The 19,956-nt window shown below is 50.4% G+C and overlaps 1 protein-coding gene across 1 annotated transcript; it reads right to left on the reverse strand.

Moving 5' to 3' along the window:
* Positions 1-221: 221 nt before the first annotated feature.
* VPS45 (vacuolar protein sorting 45 homolog) lies at positions 222-19,627 on the reverse strand. Its single transcript, XM_063317249.1, has 15 exons — positions 19,404-19,627; positions 19,015-19,149; positions 18,514-18,574; positions 16,821-16,900; positions 16,510-16,578; positions 15,450-15,587; positions 14,539-14,649; positions 14,251-14,385; positions 13,487-13,600; positions 13,083-13,250; positions 10,264-10,422; positions 9,855-9,962; positions 9,473-9,594; positions 5,694-5,825; positions 222-779 (listed from the first exon to the last, which is right to left on the reverse strand). The coding sequence occupies exons 1-15, from the start codon at positions 19,494-19,496 to the stop codon at positions 686-688; spliced, it is 1,719 nt and encodes a 572-aa protein (XP_063173319.1). The 5' UTR covers positions 19,497-19,627; the 3' UTR covers positions 222-685.
* Between the last annotated feature and the right edge of the window lie 329 nt (positions 19,628-19,956).

Genomic DNA, 19,956 nt, shown 5'->3' on the forward strand with positions numbered 1-19,956 from the left:
GATGGTGCCAAGAACGAGCTGAGCCAGCCTGCAGCCCACCCTAAGCTGCCCTGTGCCTGTGTTCGGAAGCAGGGCAGGGCAGCTACCCCCACCCCGCCCCCAGCCCCATCAGCTGCCTTCGGGACACGGCAATGTTATCTTCCACAAGCAAGCCCATTTTCTTGCTGGTGGGCCTGCAGCTCCTCCAGGGACGTTTCCTCATTTAAAAAAGGAGCCAAAACTATCTTTGCCACGCAGCGTCTTTTTATTGCAGCTCGCACAGAGGACCAAGGGACTTTGTGGCTCTCAGCGCTGGAGACGGACCACAAGCAGAGAACTGACTAACTCGTGCAAGGGAGAGGACAAGGAGGAAGATACGGACCAACAGACGGCACAGTCATCTAAGGAGGCAGCCAGGAATCACCGCAGGACTGAAGGCTCATCTTTGCTCCTGTTTGACCTGGCTAAAAACTGTTACCTGAAAAGCAGAGGGAGGGAGGGGGAGGGAGGGGGAGAAGCACCACATCCTCAATCAACCGGTGCTGTCTGGTTATAATATGTGACGGGAGGCCTCAAGCTGGTCTTCCAAAGAGCTTATTCAGAAGATCAACTGCCAAGCACGGAGTCTGGCGAGCACCAAACCAGAATACGCGTCGGACTAGTTTCAGTCTGAGACAGCTAGGAGAGAACAAATGGCCACGCAGCTTCAGTTCAGTCGCCTGGCTGCAGCCTGGGCCATCCCCTGCGAGCTCTCTGTGCCCCGTCCACGGAAGCCAGCGCCGGACACCTCTTCCAGGAAGCTGGGGAAGAGAGAAAAACGTCAGAAAATGATAGTTTCTCGCTGGCTGGCTCCAAAGGCCTGCCTCTGTGCTGGGCCAAGTGGGCGGGATTTGGGCTTGGGAGTGCAGACAGGTACCGAAGGTGAGTGGACAGAAACCAGAAACAAGGCCACTTTCACATCAGGGTTTTAAAAGCATCCCCGCATCTGCATCACTGAAGCAGAGAGCCAAGAAAGGAAAGCAGGATGTTTTAAAGGGGCCACAGACGAGGTCAACCCAAGCCCCTTCCCCTCTCCTGGGGACTCATCCGCCTAACTCGTGGGGCAGAACGACCCTGGAGCCAGGGCAGGAAGCAGAGCAGGCTTGGGGAAAGGGGGAAATGCAGAGCAGGCACCATCCCCAAGTCCTGGCTGACGATGGAAAAGACAAGCGAGGAGCAACCAACAGGCTCTAAAAATAACATCTGGGGCCACTCTGCAAAAAGAAGCATCTGAAACACCCAGGACAGGGTAAGCTCAGCAGTGCTCCTGCTGGAGTTCACCGCTGGAAAAGCGTTGGTGCTTCTGGCTAGAGACCCCCAGTTTGGTGCAGCGGTTGAGGCACCAGGCTCGAAACCGGGAGGCTGTGAACCCTAGGAAGGGAGGGGCCAGGCACCCTGTGTCCAAAAACTGTGCCAGGAAAACCGCAGGGACTCATCCAGGCAGTTCCCAGGAGTCGAGACTGACTTGAAGGCACACACACAAACAATAGCCTTTCAGCTTTATCTTTGAAAACAGTTTTAAAGACGATTTTATTACGATTTATGTATTCTTAAAGTTTGATTTAGCTTGAAATTCCATTAGCTGTCTCAAATGCTCTTCTTGGACAGTTTTTAATTAATTAATTAATTAATATTTCACATTTCTATCACCACCCATCCCTCCCGAATAGGGGACTCTGGGCGGTTTACAATCAGAATCATTTTACTTATTATTTGTTAGATTTATATCCCGCCTTTATTTTATCTCCATAACACCAACTATGTGAGGTGGTTAAACTGAGAGAGAGAGAGAGGACTGATCCAAAATGTCCCAGTAATTTCCATGGCTGAGTCTCCCTGGCCCTTTTCCAACCTCAAACACTTTTTTACACTGGCTCTGGAAAGGTGGCCATACAAGCAACAATTAATTAAAACATCCTATTTTTGTGCAGCCAGGAAAATACTCCCCCAATATGCACCTCTTCCTTTTATGCCCACCACCAATGTCCTCACCCCCCGCCCCAGAATCCTCCCACTTAACGCCCACTGCAGTGATGGGAGGAAAGGCACGCGCCTGAGTCAGTGTGAAAACCAAGCCTTCCTCTTAACGTCTCCTGGGGATCTCGCTTCTCTCCCTGTCAATGCTCCATTTAGAAGCATTCCTGGCACATCCCACATGGATTGAACTCTTCTTGGGTGGATGTCAGCAATTTTGGGGAACTCCCTCTGAACACCAAGGACCAAAGTATTGTTGGTGAGCTCCAGGGAGGGAGGGAGGGAGGGAGGGAGGGAGAGCATCAGTCCAAAGGGCTTCCTCCATTCCGTGCACCTGCACTGGTCCTCTGGGGAGCATGAGAAGCGCCACCTGACTCGTGCTCCGGACTGCCTTCCATTTCCTCCAGGACAAAGCCGGGAAGCCCCTTTGCTCCCCCCTTCCCCCACCACCCTCACTCCTTGGGAAACTCTCCCTGCAAATGTATCACCAGGAGGCAATGGTCATGCCCTCCCGGGACATTTGCCCTGGCAGTGGCAGCGGCGGCAGCCTCCCCTCCAGGAGCTGGCTCTGAAGCGTCCACCCCTTTTCGCCAACTTCCACCACTAGGAAGTTGCTCAGTGCACCAACTGTGAGTGGGCTGGTTGTGCCTCAGCACACTTTTTCACACCCGAATCACACCTGTGATTCCAAAGCACACCAAAGCCCAAGACCTGCCTGCTGGGTTCTGACAGTTCAAAGACCTGCATCAGCATTTTCTCCATCAAGACTGGGCCGCGCTGAGCCAGGGAGAGGCCTGCTCAGGTGCTTCTGGGCCCTGCCTGCTACAGGAGCCAGCTGTCCCAGCAGGGCTACAGGGCAGGGAGGTGCGCATCTCCCACACCTGTGGATTCACAGGAGTCAAGTGACTTAACTGCAAAAAAAGCACACTTGGGCTTGTGTGCCCAAGGCTTGTACACGCACCTAAACTGGGAACAGAAGCTGCTGCTTCGCAAGCAATGGGCCTTTGCTGCTGAACTGTCAAGGCTGCACCTAACCCTGTTGCCTCTTGAAACCTGCTGGACTAATCTCAGCCCTGAGGTGTATTCCTGGCCAAGATGGAGGCTCGAGGGGGTGCCCCCCTCTCTGCAGGAGGTCAACTGACCGTATGCAGCGCCTCCTCAAAGGGGGTGTGAATGCAGAAGCGGTAAGATATGCCCTGAGAAGAACACCTGCTTAAACAGCGTGGTTACACACTGGCGGTGGCATCAGAGTGGAAGAACAGCTACTGTGAGAGGACAGAATATCTGCGTCCCAGAAGGACTCAAGCAGGTGGAAAGGCAGGCAGGAGGCCCCGCAGAAAGCATTTATTATACACGCTGCAGGCACACAGTGCAACAGGCTTAAAGGTCCATCATTCCTCAAAAGTTTTGGGACAGGTGATGATGATGATGATCTAAATTTATATACCCTAGCCCTAACCCAGCTCCCAGCGATAATACTTGAGTTCTGAGCAGAGGAGAACCATTCTGGGTTTTTGGCCTTTTCTGTTTTGTTTTTGTTTTTTTGGTTAGGGTTCTGGGGTTCTCTGGGTGGTTCAATACGTACCATTAACCATGGTAACTTTCTGGACTGCCTGCCAGGGAGGGAGCTCAAGGCTCTGCTCCAACCCGAGGGGGTGGCCCCAGCTGGAGGTCATGGGGGAAGCATCAACAATCCATGGGACCTTCCCCACGTTAATTAACATCTACACAAAACCACCAGGAAAGGATTGGGGACCGGGACACCTAGCAACACCCTGACTGGTCCTTGACCAGACTACTGAAAGAACTCTATGTGGAACTGCCTTTATGGAAGCTACAGCTGGTCCATAGGGTGGTAGCTGGACTGCTGGCAGGACAACCCTACCGATCCTGAAGTTGCTGCCCTGGTTCCTAGTAAGCTGCTGGGACGGACTCAAAGCACAGATTGTTACCTTTAATGCCCGTTGCACTACTAGGATGCTTGCCAGCACTGAACGCACGCATGCCTTCAGTCCGGCCAACCAGACAGAGCCTATCGAGAGTCCACCCTCCCCTGTTCAGGGAGCGTGGACCAGATGATTGCCTTCTTGGCAGAAAAGGCCTCTTGGGCCAGCCTTGGACTTGCGCAGGGTTCTGGAGCTCCAGAGTAACAGGAACAAACAGGACAATGAGTATAAAAACTCTTAAACCACCAAAGGCCAAATCCACCCCCACTGCTTTGCCTTTGGGCAGCCTTCCTCCCCGCATACAGATGTCTTGGTCCAGGCTGTGGTAAAAAAGCTCCAGTCTGAAGAAAATCAGGAATAATTAGAGGGCAGAAAGAGTCTCATCCACCCTCAATTAAGCTGAGGGTGCTATTAAAAATATCAGAAGCCAAATAGGGATGTATGAGCAGGGATGGGAGCCCAGCTAATTTGGTCAGGATTTGGTCAAACTGCAGGTTAACACAGACTTGCCTTTGTAACCCATTTCCCAGAAGTCCTTAAGCCTGCAGCCTAACTGAAGAACTGGGGTATTATTTGGTGTTTAACTAAGCAATTTTCTCCCCTTCCCATCACCTCTGTCCTTTCAGGAGCTGCAACAAGAATCAACTCTTCAAGTGTGAGCAGAGAGACAAAGTCCTGCATGTGGGGTGGGGGAGTTCTTGGGCGAGTGCAAGTCCTATGGTGGACATTTCTGCATCAGGCCAATATCTGCTATTAATGTACTGCCATTACAGCCCTGCTCTTAAAATCTTAAAAACAGAGATGGTCTTTTAAAGTATTGTAGCAAGGAAAGGCCATAGAGAGCCGCTGATTCAGTCCCCAGACCCCTTTTGAAGTCTTGATCTACTATTTGGTCCCCAAGATCTCCTGACAGCTTGGGGCAAATGAGCATGTGACCCCCACCTTTTAAAGAACGCAAGGCAGTTCATTAGGGGCACTTCTGCAGCAAGGAAAATATATCCCGGGAGCAATTAAAGCAACCCCCTTCACCACACTGTTGTGGAGTGGTGCCTAATGAAGATCTAAAAGCCCACTCTTCCCTGAGCCCTCCGAGGCATGTGCCAAAAAGCAAGCCTTTTCATCTTCAAGGAGCTGTCCTTCTCCCAAAGGCAGCAAGAGGGAAGGAGAAACGTAAGCTTGAAAGCTTAAATAAAAAGAGGGGGGGGGGAAATGGGGAAATGCAGCTTCTCAGCGGTGGCACATCTCCGGAATCGAAGGAAGAACAGCTACTTTGGGCTGTCTGCTTGCCACCCTCTTTGTGAGGCACCGAACACACGAGGAAAATGCTGGATCAGTCTTTCCCATCCAGGCACTCTCTAGGGAAGTCAGCTACAACGCCCCCACCAAGCCCCTTCCACAGCATGATGTGGCACGATGCTCCTGGAAACGGCAGGTGGGAAAATCAGGATGAAACACATCTCAGTCTCCTCTTAGAATTGGCTCCATGCACCAGATCGGAGGAGATGGGCGGGGACAAATTGAATGCATGCATACATGCGTGCGTGCATGCATAAATAGTCGGTCCACCACTGGATTTGGAGCAGAATTATTCCTGTGCTCCTGTTCAACTTTGTGCCCTTGCACTCCTCCCCTGAAGATTTATTTGAGACAGTGAAAACTAGAGCCTTGCCAGCATTCCATTATTAAGGAAAAGGAAAAAGATACTCTACACCCTTGAAAGTGATGGCAACAGCCCTGCGTCCAAGTCCAACTCACCTTCTGGTGCTGTGCACAGTCGTTCCGCCCAGCACGATCCGGACACCGGGGGTGGCGCGATTCAGGCTGTAAACAGCCAGCGCCTCCTCATAGGTTGCCCCGCCGATGATGAACACGATGATATCTTGTGGTCTGCAGCAAACACGGAGAGAGAGGTTGGAAAAGGGCAGAAGAGAGGCACACCACTGCCTGTCAGCTGGGGAGCACCAACCTGACCTGACGTTTGTTTGTTTATATTTCAAATTTCTGTCGCCGCCCATCTCCCCCAAAGATGGGGGACAAACTCCTCTGGAAGAGCACCGGGCTTGGAAAGGCTGCCCCTCCGGCATTCCTGTTTCTGTCAGCTACAAATCTCCCTGCCCTACGGACTAAAGGCAAGGCTCGGCAGACAAACTGACAAACTGAAAATAGGAGGAGGAAGGAATATTAAGTATGTCCGCCACCTTGAGTTATTTATAAAAATAATAAAAGGTGGAAAAGAAATATTCCTAAAATATTCTTTGCAGAAGCTTGCCCACCACCACCACCACCACCACCTATTTTTCTACAGCCTCTTCTGAAGAATATTTGGCAAATGCTGCTCATTTAGGGCCAATTCAAGTTTTATCCGAAACGCCACTGAAATGTATATGCAGTTCCAAGCAAAGCTGTTTTTTGAAAACTTAATGTTGTGAATTTAAATAATTCTAATTTTGTCAGCTATTTTAACAACTCCGTTGTTATATAGCCCCTAATGGTACAATAATAATGGGGGAAAATTTTGCCAGTTTATTCCATAACCTTGGTATTTCAATTCTCAAGAACTAATGTTTTACAATCTTTTCCACTTTCTTTCATCATTCAGAATTTGTGATCCTTATAGACTGTCTTTGCTACAGCTGCTGATTAGTTGGTCAACAGCCTTGTATTTCTCTCTGCAAAATTTGCATTTCCTGCTGTTTCTAGTTTTTTTTCATTTCCATTTTTTTGGTACTTCTTGCTAGTGCTTTTTCTTGTACTGCAAATATTAAGCCTTCTGTTGCCTTTAAAATGGATCCAATCATGTTATTGTTAATTGTTTTCACACCCAGGGATTACTTTCCAGAGAGAAACAGACATCCCAGAGAACTAGTTTCAAATGCTCTGCAGAAAAGGGCAAGCTTTGCTGAGCTCCGAGAAACCAAGCCTGGCAGAGCTCCCTCAGCCCCCTCTTTCCTTGGTTGGTTGCCCTCTCTCTGTTGCTAAGCTGGGTCATCCCTGGCAACTGTTTCTAGTGGATCCAGTGCTTTCTACGAAGTTTATTTATTTATTATTCAAATTTCTATCACCGCCCATCTCCCCCCAAAAAGGGGGACTCTTTGAGTTGATCAAGTTGATCAACAAAGTTGATCCAAAGGATAGGGGTTTCAAGCAGAACCGATTCTCTCTTAGTAGGAAGAGATGCAGGAACACAACTCACTGGGTGGCTTGCTTTGCAGACAGCTTGCGTGAGCGGAAGAGGAGGTAAGAGCAAAGAGCTGCTTGAAATGAGACCATACCCAAGAAATGGGGCAGTGAAACTGCAGAAATGTTTGGAAGAGAAAGATCCACAGTAAGAAGTGCGGGGCTTTCCCATCAGAAAACAACCCTCACAGGTTCTAATCTGGAAGAAATAATGACACCCGGTGTCCTAACAAGCAGGGACCATGCTGAGATGAGGAATAGGTCTCTAGTGTTTTATTACTGCTACATTAGATAGAAAATCCTAACAAACTGAAGAAGTGTGAGAAAACCCAGACAGATAAACCCCAAAAGCCAAGGCGGGCCTGCTCTGTGCCTCTTTGAATGGCTGCTCAACTCCTCGCTACTACGCATGCGTTTCCCCCCCTGGATAGGGGCCCCCTCCTGCTCGCCATCCGTGCTCATGACACCTGGCCTTCCCATAACTCTTCAAGATGAAGCCAGTATACTTATAGCATATAGCCAACATACTGGTGGGGATTTGCAACGTGGAGGCCTAACAGTTTAACAATGTGCTGGACCTGCACGGCGGTCTAAATGTACGCACTCTTTCTCGCTGCAGCTTGGAAAAGGAAGAGGAGGGAAAAAAATAACTTGCTTGAAATAACAGGTGGTATCAGCTTTCCTCGAACTCACCCCTGCACAGGTATTGGGCTACCGTTGCTACCTCATCAACTTTCTGGCTGAGTAGCAATGGCCGTTTTAGTTCGGCACTTTTGGAGGACAGCCAGTTGGGAAAACCGATACAATCATTCCAAGATGGCCACCGAAACAAGCACGGCATTAATAAAGGAAGGAAAAGCAAGGACGAAGCAACCCAGCAGCTTCGCCGCAGCAGCACAGGAGCTGGCTCATCTCTGCAGCAGGTGTGCAAACCCAGACTGCAAGAGGAATTCCCACCCCGGCCCGAGGGACGTCAGGGCCACCGTGGCTGTTGGAAGGGGGGAAGAGCGATCTCTCCCCACTTCTGCGGAAACATAGAAGGCAGGGCAGCTGCTTCCTGAGAACCGGGGCAACTGGATCTGATGACGAAAACCAAGCAGACGCAGTACGAAAAGAGGACAGAGCAAGCCTTTCTTGTGCCAAGTTAAAGGAGAGGAACCCTGTCTGTGAAAACATCCAAGAAGTTTATTCTGAGCACACCTGCCTTTGCCCCAAAATACAGACAAAACCCCTTTCGGTAGAAGGAGAAAAACCAATTTTCCTCCTTGTTTGCGCAACATATACAGGCAGCGGAAATCAAATTCTTTTCCCAAAACGGCTCCCCAGCGTCGCAGCCATCTTTCAATCAAACCAACGCTACCAGCTGGGACAGAGGGGCCAGAAGCCGACGTCCCCCCGTCAGCCCAAGCGGACTCTCACTTGCCACAGAAGGTCAGTTTTGTGATGACTGGCAAGCAGCTTCCAGGAGACCAGAAGGAAGGAAAGTTTTGCATTTTGTTATGAAAACAACAACAGTTTTACCACTTTATAAAGTGCAGTTTTCTGATCTCTTTTTAATGATTCTTACATCCCTTTTCTAACATGAGGAGAACCATCTCCTTCTCCAAATCTTGCCTGCTCTGAACACTGTATTTAAATGTATAGTGCAAAGCTGTTTCTAAACTCTTCCATCTGGCTGAGAGGTAATCCTTAACCAGACTGGAGCCTCTCCCCGCTCCTGCAGTGCCATGTTTCCTGGCAGGCCTGAAGAAGCTGCAAAGCTTTGCTTCTTGCAAGCTCACTGCTCCCTTTTGCATTCCTAACTCAGCTCTGACGAAAGGAGTGTAACTCACCAGCCTGAGCGCCCATCGTGCATGACAAGGCCCTCTCCACAACAGCCTTATCGCTCTTTTAACTGGATGGAAGAAAGGACACAGCGTGGCACCCTTCCAAGCATCAAGAGGATGCCCTGTGTTTCTGAGCTTCCTGCCTCAAACTAAGCCAGAGGCATGCATCCATCCATCCAAGATAGCACTCATCCTCCTTGGCCAGCGTGGCTGTCTCCACCCTAACCAGGCCTCTCTCAGTTTATTCGATTAAGACTTCCCTCATGCCAAGACAGGCAGGGAGGAGAAATGGGTGTGGTAGCTCTTCACATCTAGAGGATGCCAAGTTAGGCAAGATTTATTTGTTCAGTTTACTGCTCGCTATGCCACCTCATGGCCTTTATGGCAGTTTCCGGCAATAGCATCGCAATGAAGGGATCATTAACATTTCATATGTCAAAATAACCTCAGTTCATTGCCAATGCCAAAGTCCTCACTGGCTGCCCTCAGGTACGGAGAGGCTCCCCCGCCCGGCTCTCGATGCCCTGTTACCTGTCGCGCAGGCTGCTGGGGCCCAGATACGGGTACTGGTGGTCTCTCAGTTTGCCCTTGATGAGCTGGTCCAGGGTCTTGTGCAATAAAGGCTGGTGCTGCGTGTACACGTTCTCAACCCCCTAATTGGAAGTGAAAGGAAGCGTTTATTTCTGAGGAAACATCTAGACCATCAAGAGAGAATCCCGCCCCCATCCTGTGCTGTTTATGAAACCGGCTGTGTTTCTGCAGTCTTCGTAGACACACACAGTCCTTCTTTGCAGTGTGTTTATTGCATAAGCGTCTGTGTTACTTGGCCCTTTTGTAAACCACCCTCATGCAGAGTAAGAACACAACTATAACTCTAATACGGATGTGGCTGAGAACCAAGAAGCAGAAGTACCTTCAGCCCCTTGAGGAACTGTTTGGTGATGGCTACCGCATCCTTTGGGCCGCAGAGATCGCTCGACTGGACCCGCTTCCCTCCGTATTCCGCAATGGCAGGCACCAGCTGTAGTCCAAAACGGGGGGGGAAGAGCGCTTCTAAGATTTCTGCAGGGCTGTAATGCCGCCCTATTCACACTCCCCCCATCCAAGGGGGCTTTTCCTAAAGAAAAATGCAGCGCCACATGCTAAGAAGCAGGGATGTGCATCTTCCCCTTCCAAGGTTTGCGCTTAGCGACCGCCGCCTGCCCACCTGCAGGCTTCCACAGGGATTTCAAGCAGCTGCCAGCTTTCAGACAAACCTAGGACAACTGAGCCCCGAAAGCGGCTCCCCCAGAAAGGTGAGCTTCCTGCCCTGGGCCACTTACCCTGCGAAGCTTCTCGGAGACGCCCCGGTTCTTGAGATCCACCACGAGCCCCTGAAGGCTGCTGCCACTGCGCTGCTCGTAACGGAGGGCGTAGAGCATCACCAGCCGGGCGGCATCCAGCTCAGTCACCCTGGGGTTCTGCAGGAGCCGTCGAACACTCTACGGAGAGAGAACGATGCCACTCTTGCAACTGCAGCGAGACCTTCGGGGGACCAGTGAAGCCACGCCCGCCTCAGGGAGGAGGAAAATAAAAGCCATGGCCACCACGCCGTCTCCAAAGCAACCAAGAGATTTAGCCTGCCCTTCCTTCGCCAGAGAGGCCAGCCTCCTCCCCTTGGCCCCAGAGGAGTGTGAGAAGCAGCAGCAGAACCTTTCCACCTCAGTCTGCCTATGGGTGGGGCTCTCCCTTGAAGGCAAAGTCTCCGCCAGAACTCTTGTGTTGCAACGTGACTTTTCTTCCCTTAAGAAATGTTCTGCATCAGAGCTCTGGGACACTTGTTTGTGGGATTTATTTATTTGTTCATCAAATTGGTCACCACCCATCTCCTCCCACCAGGCCGCCACTGGAGAAGAGTAACAACTGCTACATATCAAGCACAAGATACATGGAATCGTGAGGAGAGTTCTGGCTACCCCACCCCAAAGGATGGAAAGGGGGCAAGAAAAGAGGCAGCCCAAGGATTAGGGGTGAGGAAGAAAAAGGCTGCTCTAATGTAGATTCCTGCTCTAAGCAAGAGGTGGGCCTTGGAGGGCCCCTCCGACTTTTGGGTTCTATGAAAGGCTAAAGCGTCTTGGGCTTCTCGCTCAGAAGTAACATTTCTTTACATTTATTTGTTTATTAGAGGGAACATTTTGTTTATTTATGTGTTCAATAGTGAAAACATTGCAACTCTGGAAATAAGCAGAACAAAAATAAATTTAAAAAGCAATTACAAAAAAGAAAAGAAAAATCCATACAATCTACACTCCAGAACATTCATATTCTTAAAGATTTTAAAAACCCTTTAAATATCCTATTTTTACCCAAAAAGGTATTTAGAAATTATTCTGTTATGTCTAGAAAAGAAAGACCAGATACATATAAGACAGTCTTCAGTTAAAGGATTCTTCATGACTACTATACTGCATTATTACCACATTTTTAAATGCCTCGATCCAAAGAATTGTGGATTTTAATTTTTCAGTGTTTTGCTAGAATAAATCTGGCAGCAAAATGGAAAATAAAGCTGTGCTACTATTGTTTTAAAGACTTCTGTATAATTTTTCAAATTCCTCAGAAATTTTCAATGAAGATAAATAGAAACGAGTATTGCCATAAGCAATGATAATATATGGTATTATTATATATTATATAATATCATATATTATAATGTTATAATAACGTCTCACCCCGTTACATCAACCCGTCCTACCCAGTCATGCAGAGAGGGCATGTTGCGGATCCCATCTGTAAGAGAATTCCATCTGGTGAAGTCCAGGAGGCGGGCCTTCTCTGCAGTAGCTCCCGCCCTTTGGAACATCCTTCCCCCAGAAGTGAGGTTAGCCCCCTCCCGCCTGGACTTCAGAAAACGGCTGAAGACCTGGTTTTGCCGCCTTGCCTGGAGTAGGGAGGGGAAGAGCCATTCTTGGGGCTGGTTGGTTCCCTAGTTCTGCCGGGACCGGTTTTATTCCCCCATGGGTTGAATCAGATCCGCCGTGGCTTGGACTTCATTGCATTTTATACTGATTGATTATTGGTAGTATTTATGATTTTATCAAATTTTAAATTGTTTTTATTGTGAACTGCCCAAGGTCCCCATGTGTGTGAACTGCCCACCGCCCATCTCCCCCAGAACCGTGTGGGGGAGATGGGCGGTGATAAAAATCTGATAAATAAAATAAATAAAAATAGTGACACGACTGCAATCTTTCAATAGACTCTAGAAAGACTATGATTAACATAATACAATTCTAAGAGGAAGTGTATGAACAATGAATTATTTTTATAGTTACATCTGATGACTTGTCAAAATAGATTTAAATCTTTTAATTTGATTAACCGATCCATCAAGTTCAAATCACACCCTCCTTGTTACTGTTTCAAAACAGAATGTTCAAGAGAGCCTGTTGTACTTGACATAACAGTTTGGTACACTATTTAAGAGGCTTCTCTGATTTTAAATGATGTAGCTATATTCCAGTCTTCCAGCACTGTTAATGGCCTTGACTGGCAAGCTCTCAAGAACTTAAGAAGACATGATTGTTCTTGGTTTCCAGTGAGATATTTGTAAGTGGAGGATAAAAATATACAAAAGTGCACTGGGCTTTTAAAAAACGAATGGAGAAAAACTGTCTGTCTGCCTAATTGGGCAATGCTGGCTACAGAATTATTTTCAGGCAAGACAAATTTCTGTCTTAAAACCATCCCAAAAGCTTAGAGGCTATTGAAGCAGTGAAATAAAACTCAACATAAACTGCCCAATCCCTTCTACTATGAAGGGCACAATCCAGCCAAAGTTATACCCTCAAAGGAAAGGGTTAGGGTAGGGTTAGGATCTGGACCACGGTGCATAGCTGCAGTACAGATGGACGGGTTTTTATCTCCAGAGCCCTCAAATTCTCCTGCTCTCTGCGCCCTGACGGGCCAGGTGAAGGCAATTCAGGCAGAGAAGAGCACAGTCAGTATGCATTTCCCTCATTCCCGAATCTAAGCATTAAGTGCTGGGAACTTGAGAGCAGCAATGCAGGAGTACCGAGCCTTACTTCTTCCCACTGTGGCAGTCACATGGACACGCAGGTCAACGCCCTTTCGCGCACAGGAGCAGGGTGCTGGGAGGTACCTGCAGAGCCCCGGAGTGGTCGTTCTGACAGGCCAGTTCCTGCTCTGCCTCAGACACCTCCAACAAGTTCCTCTCGCTCACCAGCCTTGAGAGTTCCCCCACGACCGTCACATGCTTGGAGACGGTGCCAGACATCTTCCTGAACTGGGGATAGTTCTCCACAAAGGCCTGGAAGAGGAAGGGAGAGCTTTATATAGGGCTGGTCAGGCAGAGAAAGGTCTCTCCCAGCCAACTCAAGATGGGAGCTCCTGTACCTAAAGCAGGCTTTCCTCCCTGAGCTACAGCCTCCTCGACACTCGAGGGTGCCCAGGTTGCACAGCTGTCCACCCAATGCCCACAGCTGAGCCAGCAGTGGTCAGACTGTCTGGGAAGACTGTCCCGCCTCCCACCCCACCCCGCTTAACCTTCATGTCTGCAATCGATTCTAGTTTCTGCTGCTCTTTGGGTTTTTTCTTTTGGAAGTCCTCCATCAGGTTCTTGATATTGCTGCCAATTTCTGCAAAGTTCAGGTACATGTTCTGGGGAGAGGCGAAGGGACAATCTGAAGAGGGGGAGGGAGATTTCAAAGCACCAGCCCCCTACAAGTTTGGAAAAGCTCCACGAAGTGCCCAGGTTCAGCAAGAGCCCAACCGACCATCAACCCTGGCTACCCACAAAGAAACACCAAACACCACAGTATGTCAGCTGGCTCTCAGGAGAAGCTGGGCCGCACGCTTCTCAATAAAATCCCATTACCAGGACAGCAAGGCAGTGAGGCAGGGCATTTAAAAATGTGTAACTGGAAGTGCCGTGCTCTCTGTGCAGCTACATGACTTACATTTGTATGTTGGAGGGACATGACATTTGGTCAAACTTGGCTGGCTCTACACATCACAGTAAGTCATGGTTTGTTGGTTAAACTGCAACTGGCTGGGTTGAAGCTCCAACCAAACCATATTAATGGTATTAGCCACATCAAACTCCAACAAAACCGTATTAAGGCTTAGGGCAATGTGTGGATGCAGCTACCAGTTTGAATAGCCAGTGTCCAACCCATGACCCTGGAAGACCCCGCAATCCAAGTTTTAATCCAAAAACTCAGCTGGGGCCAGGGGAAAGAGAACACCGTGCTCTGTGGCAGAACTGGAATCCGAAATCTGAAACACAGATTTGCAGCCCAACTTCTTACATTGGCATAAAACTCATCGTTCTCAGCAGACAAGACCACCTCCCGGAGATCCTTACTTATGCCCGGGACCCGCGAGAGGTCAATGCGATTGTTGTTAATGCCCAGCAGCTCGTGAACCATGGCTTGGTATGTCCACTAGACACAGAGGGAGACAGGGGAGAGACAGCAGAGTCATTCCTCTTGTGGTGCCATTTGACAAAGAAAAGAGCCCCCCTTGTCCTGAAAACGCCAGCCATGATGGCCCAGCCGATCCCTTGGAGCCTCCCCAGCTCCAAGGCAGCCACTCGCCTGGTTCAGAAGCGGAGTGATGGCATCATCCGAGCGGTCCAGGAGCAGCAGCAGTGGAGGGACTTCAGTGCGACGGAAGTCGAAGAGTTCGTACTCTTTCGCAATCACTTGCTGTTTGGGAGAAGATGTTCCTCTGTTAAAGGGAGATGGACAGCAGCATCTCTGTCCTCCGGGGCTTTTTTGCAACTCTCTAGCAGAAGCACAGGGATTGGCCCCGAGGGCCCCTCCAGCCAGTCTTGGCCCCCTGCTCCTCGATGTAAGCAAAGTCCCTTCCTTGCTGGACCCACAGCTGGGCTTTCTTGCTTGAAGCCCAAAGGGTGGCAGAGCGGCCAGGACGCTGAACTCAGAGCCTCCCTGCTTCTTGTTCTCGTGGCCGAGAGGAATGCCAACCTCAGCCAAATCCCCCTCGCGCCAACCGACTTCCCTGAAAAGCAGCCCAGAGACTCCGTTCCTTTTGATCGGGGCTCCGAAGGCAAGAGGAGGAGCCCCGAGGGAGGAGCATCTCCTTCCCCCACTCCTCACACTTCAGCAACTGGCCGTCAGAGGAGACCTCGGCCAAGCTCAGAGGCTCCCGGCAGCCGTCAAACAGGCCTCTCCTCTTCCTCCTGCCCCCTAAGCTGGTGGCCACACGCTGCCCATGCCCTGTTGTGCTTGGGAGGTACGGGCGCCAGAAACTGAGCTGCTCTGAGGGATGCGGTCTGGGCAGTTCAGCGTGTGCCTTTTCCTTTCACGTTGTGCTTGTTCCAGTCACAAGCCCAGGAGGAGGAACTTGCTCATCAATTGGCACACAAGCCTCACAGGGAGGCTTTCCAGAGGAAGTGTAGAATATACATGCTTTGAAACCACAGAAATAAGCTTGTGAATGCCAGAGGCCTTTGGCTCTCCTGCGTACAAAGGCGATAAAGCGATACCTTGACGCCTTCAGCGAGCCTCTTAGCCAAGTCCGAAGAGAGCTGGTAACGAATTATGGGGCACTTTTTCAGGGACAGGAGCAAGGCGGTGAGCCCCTGTGTGGTCCTGGACAATGCGGCTTGGTTCCAGCTGCAGCCCTAGAAACAGAAACAGGGCAAATCTGCAGAAGGCCTGCCTTGGTGCTGCCTGGGCTTGGCCCCAAACAAGCATCTGCTCCAAGGAGCAAAAGAACAGACGGGCCGTGAGGAAGAAAAAGGGTCCCCCCCTGCTGGAAACGGCTGACAGTGGGATGGCCAGAGCCAGGAGGGACCTGCCTCCTGGGCTCTGAGGGGCTCTGGCTCCAGGGGACCTCAGTCAGATGGGGAAGTCGGCGTTCCAGGCACGCCTGCCCCTCCAAGCCAAGATGCCCGTCTTTCTGCCTGCGCCATCTGCAGAAGCCTTTCTCCAGACAGCTTTCCCAAACAAGGCCAGTGGCAGTTGGGAAGAGGGCTCTTGCTCCCCAAAGAAAGCTCCCCTTGGCTCCGTGCCAGCGCTCTGGCTGCCACTCTGCCCTTTGGGCACTTTAAGCTTCAAGGAAAGGCAGCAATGATGCAAGCTTCTGACTTCTAGACAAACCTCCCTAAAGGTATGTGTGACAGACTAGCCAGAGAGCGGTGCATACAAAAGGGGCATTCAGGCTGCAGGCATGGAAGGACCTCCTACACTGCATTACTACATTTACATTTTGGGTTACTGAAGAGCAAAAGCCACAAGACTGCTCTTCAGTAAAGCCCATTCTGTCACCTAAACAGAAGTGCCCCATATTCCCACTGAAGAAGAAGAAAATCTATCGCCCATGCCTTAAATTCCTTAAAATGTCTTAAAATATCTAAGAGCCATGGAAGCTAAAATGGCAGAATGCCACCTAGTGTCTTTAGGAAGTGCAGTGTTCAGCAAGCTCTCATTATCTTTCTGCCCAGCCAGCCCAGAAAAATTATGCATCAACACAAGAAAGATGGTGGCAGTAGAAGTTCTATCCCCCACTCTCAACACATATTCCTGCCTCAGTGGCAACCTTACCTGGCAGCAGACAGGGATGTTGAGAGAAAATACATGTGGATTCACAGCAATGTAATCTCCATAGAATTCCTACCAAAAGAAAAGTAGAAAGGGTCCAGCCTGGTAATGAGCTGATATTGACCACGGGATCGGCCAAGTCCCTGGGAGCAGATAGCTACCGGCCCAGCCTTCTGGACACCCAGCAATTTTGTTAGAAAGCCTTTGGTTGGGGGCTTGGCCCTGGAAAAATTGTTCTCTGCTTCGAAGATACTCCCTTGATCTCCAAAATTGAGTGTGGGGTCTGGGCAGCAATATTCCAGGGCAGCACATACCTGCACTTCAGCTACCACTTCCTGCTCATCAGCTTCTGCTAAAGACTTGACATCACTCTTGCTGATCACATTGCTGAAATCTGAAACAAGGGCCATAGGACAGCTTGATAAGCAGCCAGTATGGAATAACAGTCTTTTGAAAATTCACCCAAATATTGCAGCGCAAAAGGAAGAATGAAGAGAGGGATGAGCGTTGGCAAAAAGCAGGAACTGTTTCCTAGCCCTGCTTAGAAGTCCTGGCAGCTAATCTGGGACTCTGGCACTGGCTGCAGCCCCTCCCCAGTCAGATCCTGCTTGGCAAAAGCAGGTCACCTGGCTTGGAGACTGCAAACATACAGCATCAGTAAACTATCCCACAACCAATCACTGCAATTCAAAATCAGATCACGCATATTCTTGTCATCCGTATATCTATCTTCTGGCCTTTTTTAATAGTTATTTTACTTACTTAAAGTATTTGTAAACCACCCTATCAGTAGACTCTGGGTGCGAACAAGAATAAAGCAATTAACTGAAATAATAATAACAATAATACATATTCCAAAGGCACAGTGGAATATTGGAGGCTTTACAGCCTTGAGGAACGCAAACAGAGAAGGGCCTGAACAAAGCTCCCGGGAAGCGTATTCCAGAGCAGGGGGGTTACTGTGGAAAGGTGCGCTGCCTAGCCCAGGTCCCATGTACTGGGGAGTGGGTGTGCACGGGTGCCACTCTCAGCAGCCACACACACACACACACACACACACACACACACACACACACACACACCGATTTTCAGATAGTATTGTGTGTCCAGGAACAATCTATGATGTATCTTGACATTTTGCACCTAGACCAAAAGCCAGTGGCTGGATCAGCATGGCTACTTAAGCCAAGAGTGACTCCCAGAGGCCAGGCTTTGTGTACTTGTTGCTCGCTCAGGATGGGTAGTTTGAGAATATCATTTAATAATAATTTATCCATTTATCCAAGAGGTCTACAGCCTGCATTTCTCACATACAGAAAGTCTAATCTGGAATAATAAAAACCAGCTGAAGTCCAAATTAAGAAAATATAAAGCAGAAAACTGTATAATACCAAGACCATGGTACAATATTTATTTGTTTGTTTATATTTCAAATTCTTATCACTGCCCATCTCCCCTGAAAAGGGGGACTCTTTAGGTTTAATTAGTTTATAAGCACAGCAGAATCTACAAAAATCAAGAAAGCCAAAAGCAAATTCACAGTTAGTGGGGTTAGTCCAGTACCAAATGCCCTTCTGCAGAGCCAAAAGTTACTTGTGCCAGCAGCGAAGGGAGGAGAGTCCAGAGCAACGATGTAACCTCACCTGCATACTACCTGCCACCCTCCAGGTGAACAGACCAAAAGTCCCGCCTCCCCCTAAGTCAGCCAGGAAGGGCAACAGGTGGCGGCTTTTTACAAGAGGAAACATTAAAAAGAGAAAAGACCCTTCAGCATGTCCTGGCTTCCCCACAGTGCTGTTCAACATGCCCAGCCAACGCTTGCTTGGTGCCCCAACACTGCTCAATACAAACAGCTCTCGGGGGAACAATCGGATGGTACATCTGTTCCCAGGAGACGCCGCCGCCGCCCCGGTGATCCGTCCACACGAAGCCCCGTTCCTGCCATCGGTCTCACGCGAGAGAACAAAATACAAGAAGGAAATGTTGACAATGCCCCGCTGTACTCACAGATAAAATACGAGCTGTACTTGGGTCTCCGCAACTCTTGGATGAGGTACTCGATGTTTTCCTAGGCAAGAAAGGAATCCAAAGAGAGAAAATGGGGAAGATCAGCCAACCAGCAGCAAACCAGCTAAGGAAAACCGACAATGAAGTGAATCTAGGAGGAAGTGTATCTAGAGAACCATGGACCCCTCCTCTCACCACAGCAAACGTATAACACTGCCACGAATGGACACAGATAATAGGCACACCAGGAGCGGAACAGCAGATACCGGGAGCAGCGGCAAAGTCGAAGGGCAGCCACAGCCGAGGGAGACGCCGAGGGCGCCTGCCTCAAGTGCTTGGCTTTGGAGAGCAGAGTAACTGCGGGAGGAGCCCCTGTGCGCTCGCAGCTGCTGGACCCGCAGAGCAGAGGAAGAGGCCAAAGCAAGACCGAGCGGTGCGGGGGAGAAGACCCCAAAGCAGCAGAGCCTCAAGGGCAGGGAGGGGGGGGAGGGGGCGGGCTACCTTTGTGGGCCGGAGGAAGCAGATGGCTTTCAGGTGCTTCATGCTCTCCCGGTGGGCCGAATCGATGCGCTCAAAGAGGTAGACTTCCTTTTGCAGAATCTCCGATTGGGTGTACACCATGCTCACCACGCTCGTCTAGAACAAAGGGGGTCAGAGGTCTCCAATGTAAAGTCATTCCCCGCCCGCTGAGAATTTGACTCTAGCGCTCCGTAGCAGAGGGGAGCTCTGGGGGGCTGCAGGAGCGCCTTCCCAGTTGGCACCTACCGCCTGTCCTCTTCGCAGATTCCGGCCCGAACGCTGCCCGTCTATCCCGAAGCAGAGCCAGCGACCCTCCGCCGGTTCTGCTGCCCGGGCAGAAGTCGTTCCCAAGCCTCTTCCCTGCAGCTCACCGTCTCTTTATCCATCAGCAGGATCTTCATGCCAGCCCCGCTGTCGCCAATCATCCTGGAGATGTACTGCTTCACCGCAAACACCACGTTCATTGTGCCGCCTTCCTTCCTTCCTTCCGCCGCCTGGACGGACGAGCCGCAAAGGGCAGCGAGCTCGCGGAGCGGGCCGTCCTCCTCGCCCCTTTCCCTTTCACGGGGAAGTGGCCGAGCTTCACTTCCTCCTGGCCCCTCGCAGCCCTGGGAACTGTAGTCTTGCGCCGCCGCCTAAACTACAACCCCCAGGAGCCTCCTTCCCGGCGCTGCCTCTTGCCGGCGGGCGGGAGCGCGCCTGCGCTCGGCCGGCCTCTCTCTGGGCCTGGAGCGGCGCCGAGAGGCCCCGGCTGGGCGGGGGAGGCGCTCCGTCGGCCGCCTTCTTGGCAACCGCTGGTCGCCGGGATGGGTGCGGGGACCACCCTCGCCCCCCCGCGAGCCCGGAAGGCCGTCCGTCGCCTTTGAATTCTCGGAGCCTCCAGGGAGCGGGCGCCTCCTTTGGATCGCGGCCCTTCCCGGAAAC

The sequence above is a fragment of the Candoia aspera genome, chromosome 17 (assembly GCF_035149785.1).
Source record: "Candoia aspera isolate rCanAsp1 chromosome 17, rCanAsp1.hap2, whole genome shotgun sequence".
Lineage (NCBI taxonomy): Eukaryota > Metazoa > Chordata > Lepidosauria > Squamata > Boidae > Candoia > Candoia aspera.

What these genes read in the sequence shown, in the direction of transcription:
- VPS45 (XM_063317249.1), bottom strand. Translation starts at nt 19,496, where the DNA reads ATGAACGTGGTGTTTGCGGTGAAGCAGTACATCTCCAGGATGATTGGC. An exon ending in TGCTGATGGATAAAGAGACG is followed by an intron (nt 19,150 to 19,403) that starts GTGAGCTGCAGG and finishes CCTTTGTTCTAG; the next exon opens with ACGAGCGTGGTGAGCATGGT. An exon ending in GGCTCGCTGAAGGCGTCAAG is followed by an intron (nt 14,650 to 15,449) that starts GTATCGCTTTAT and finishes TCTCCCAAACAG; the next exon opens with CAAGTGATTGCGAAAGAGTA.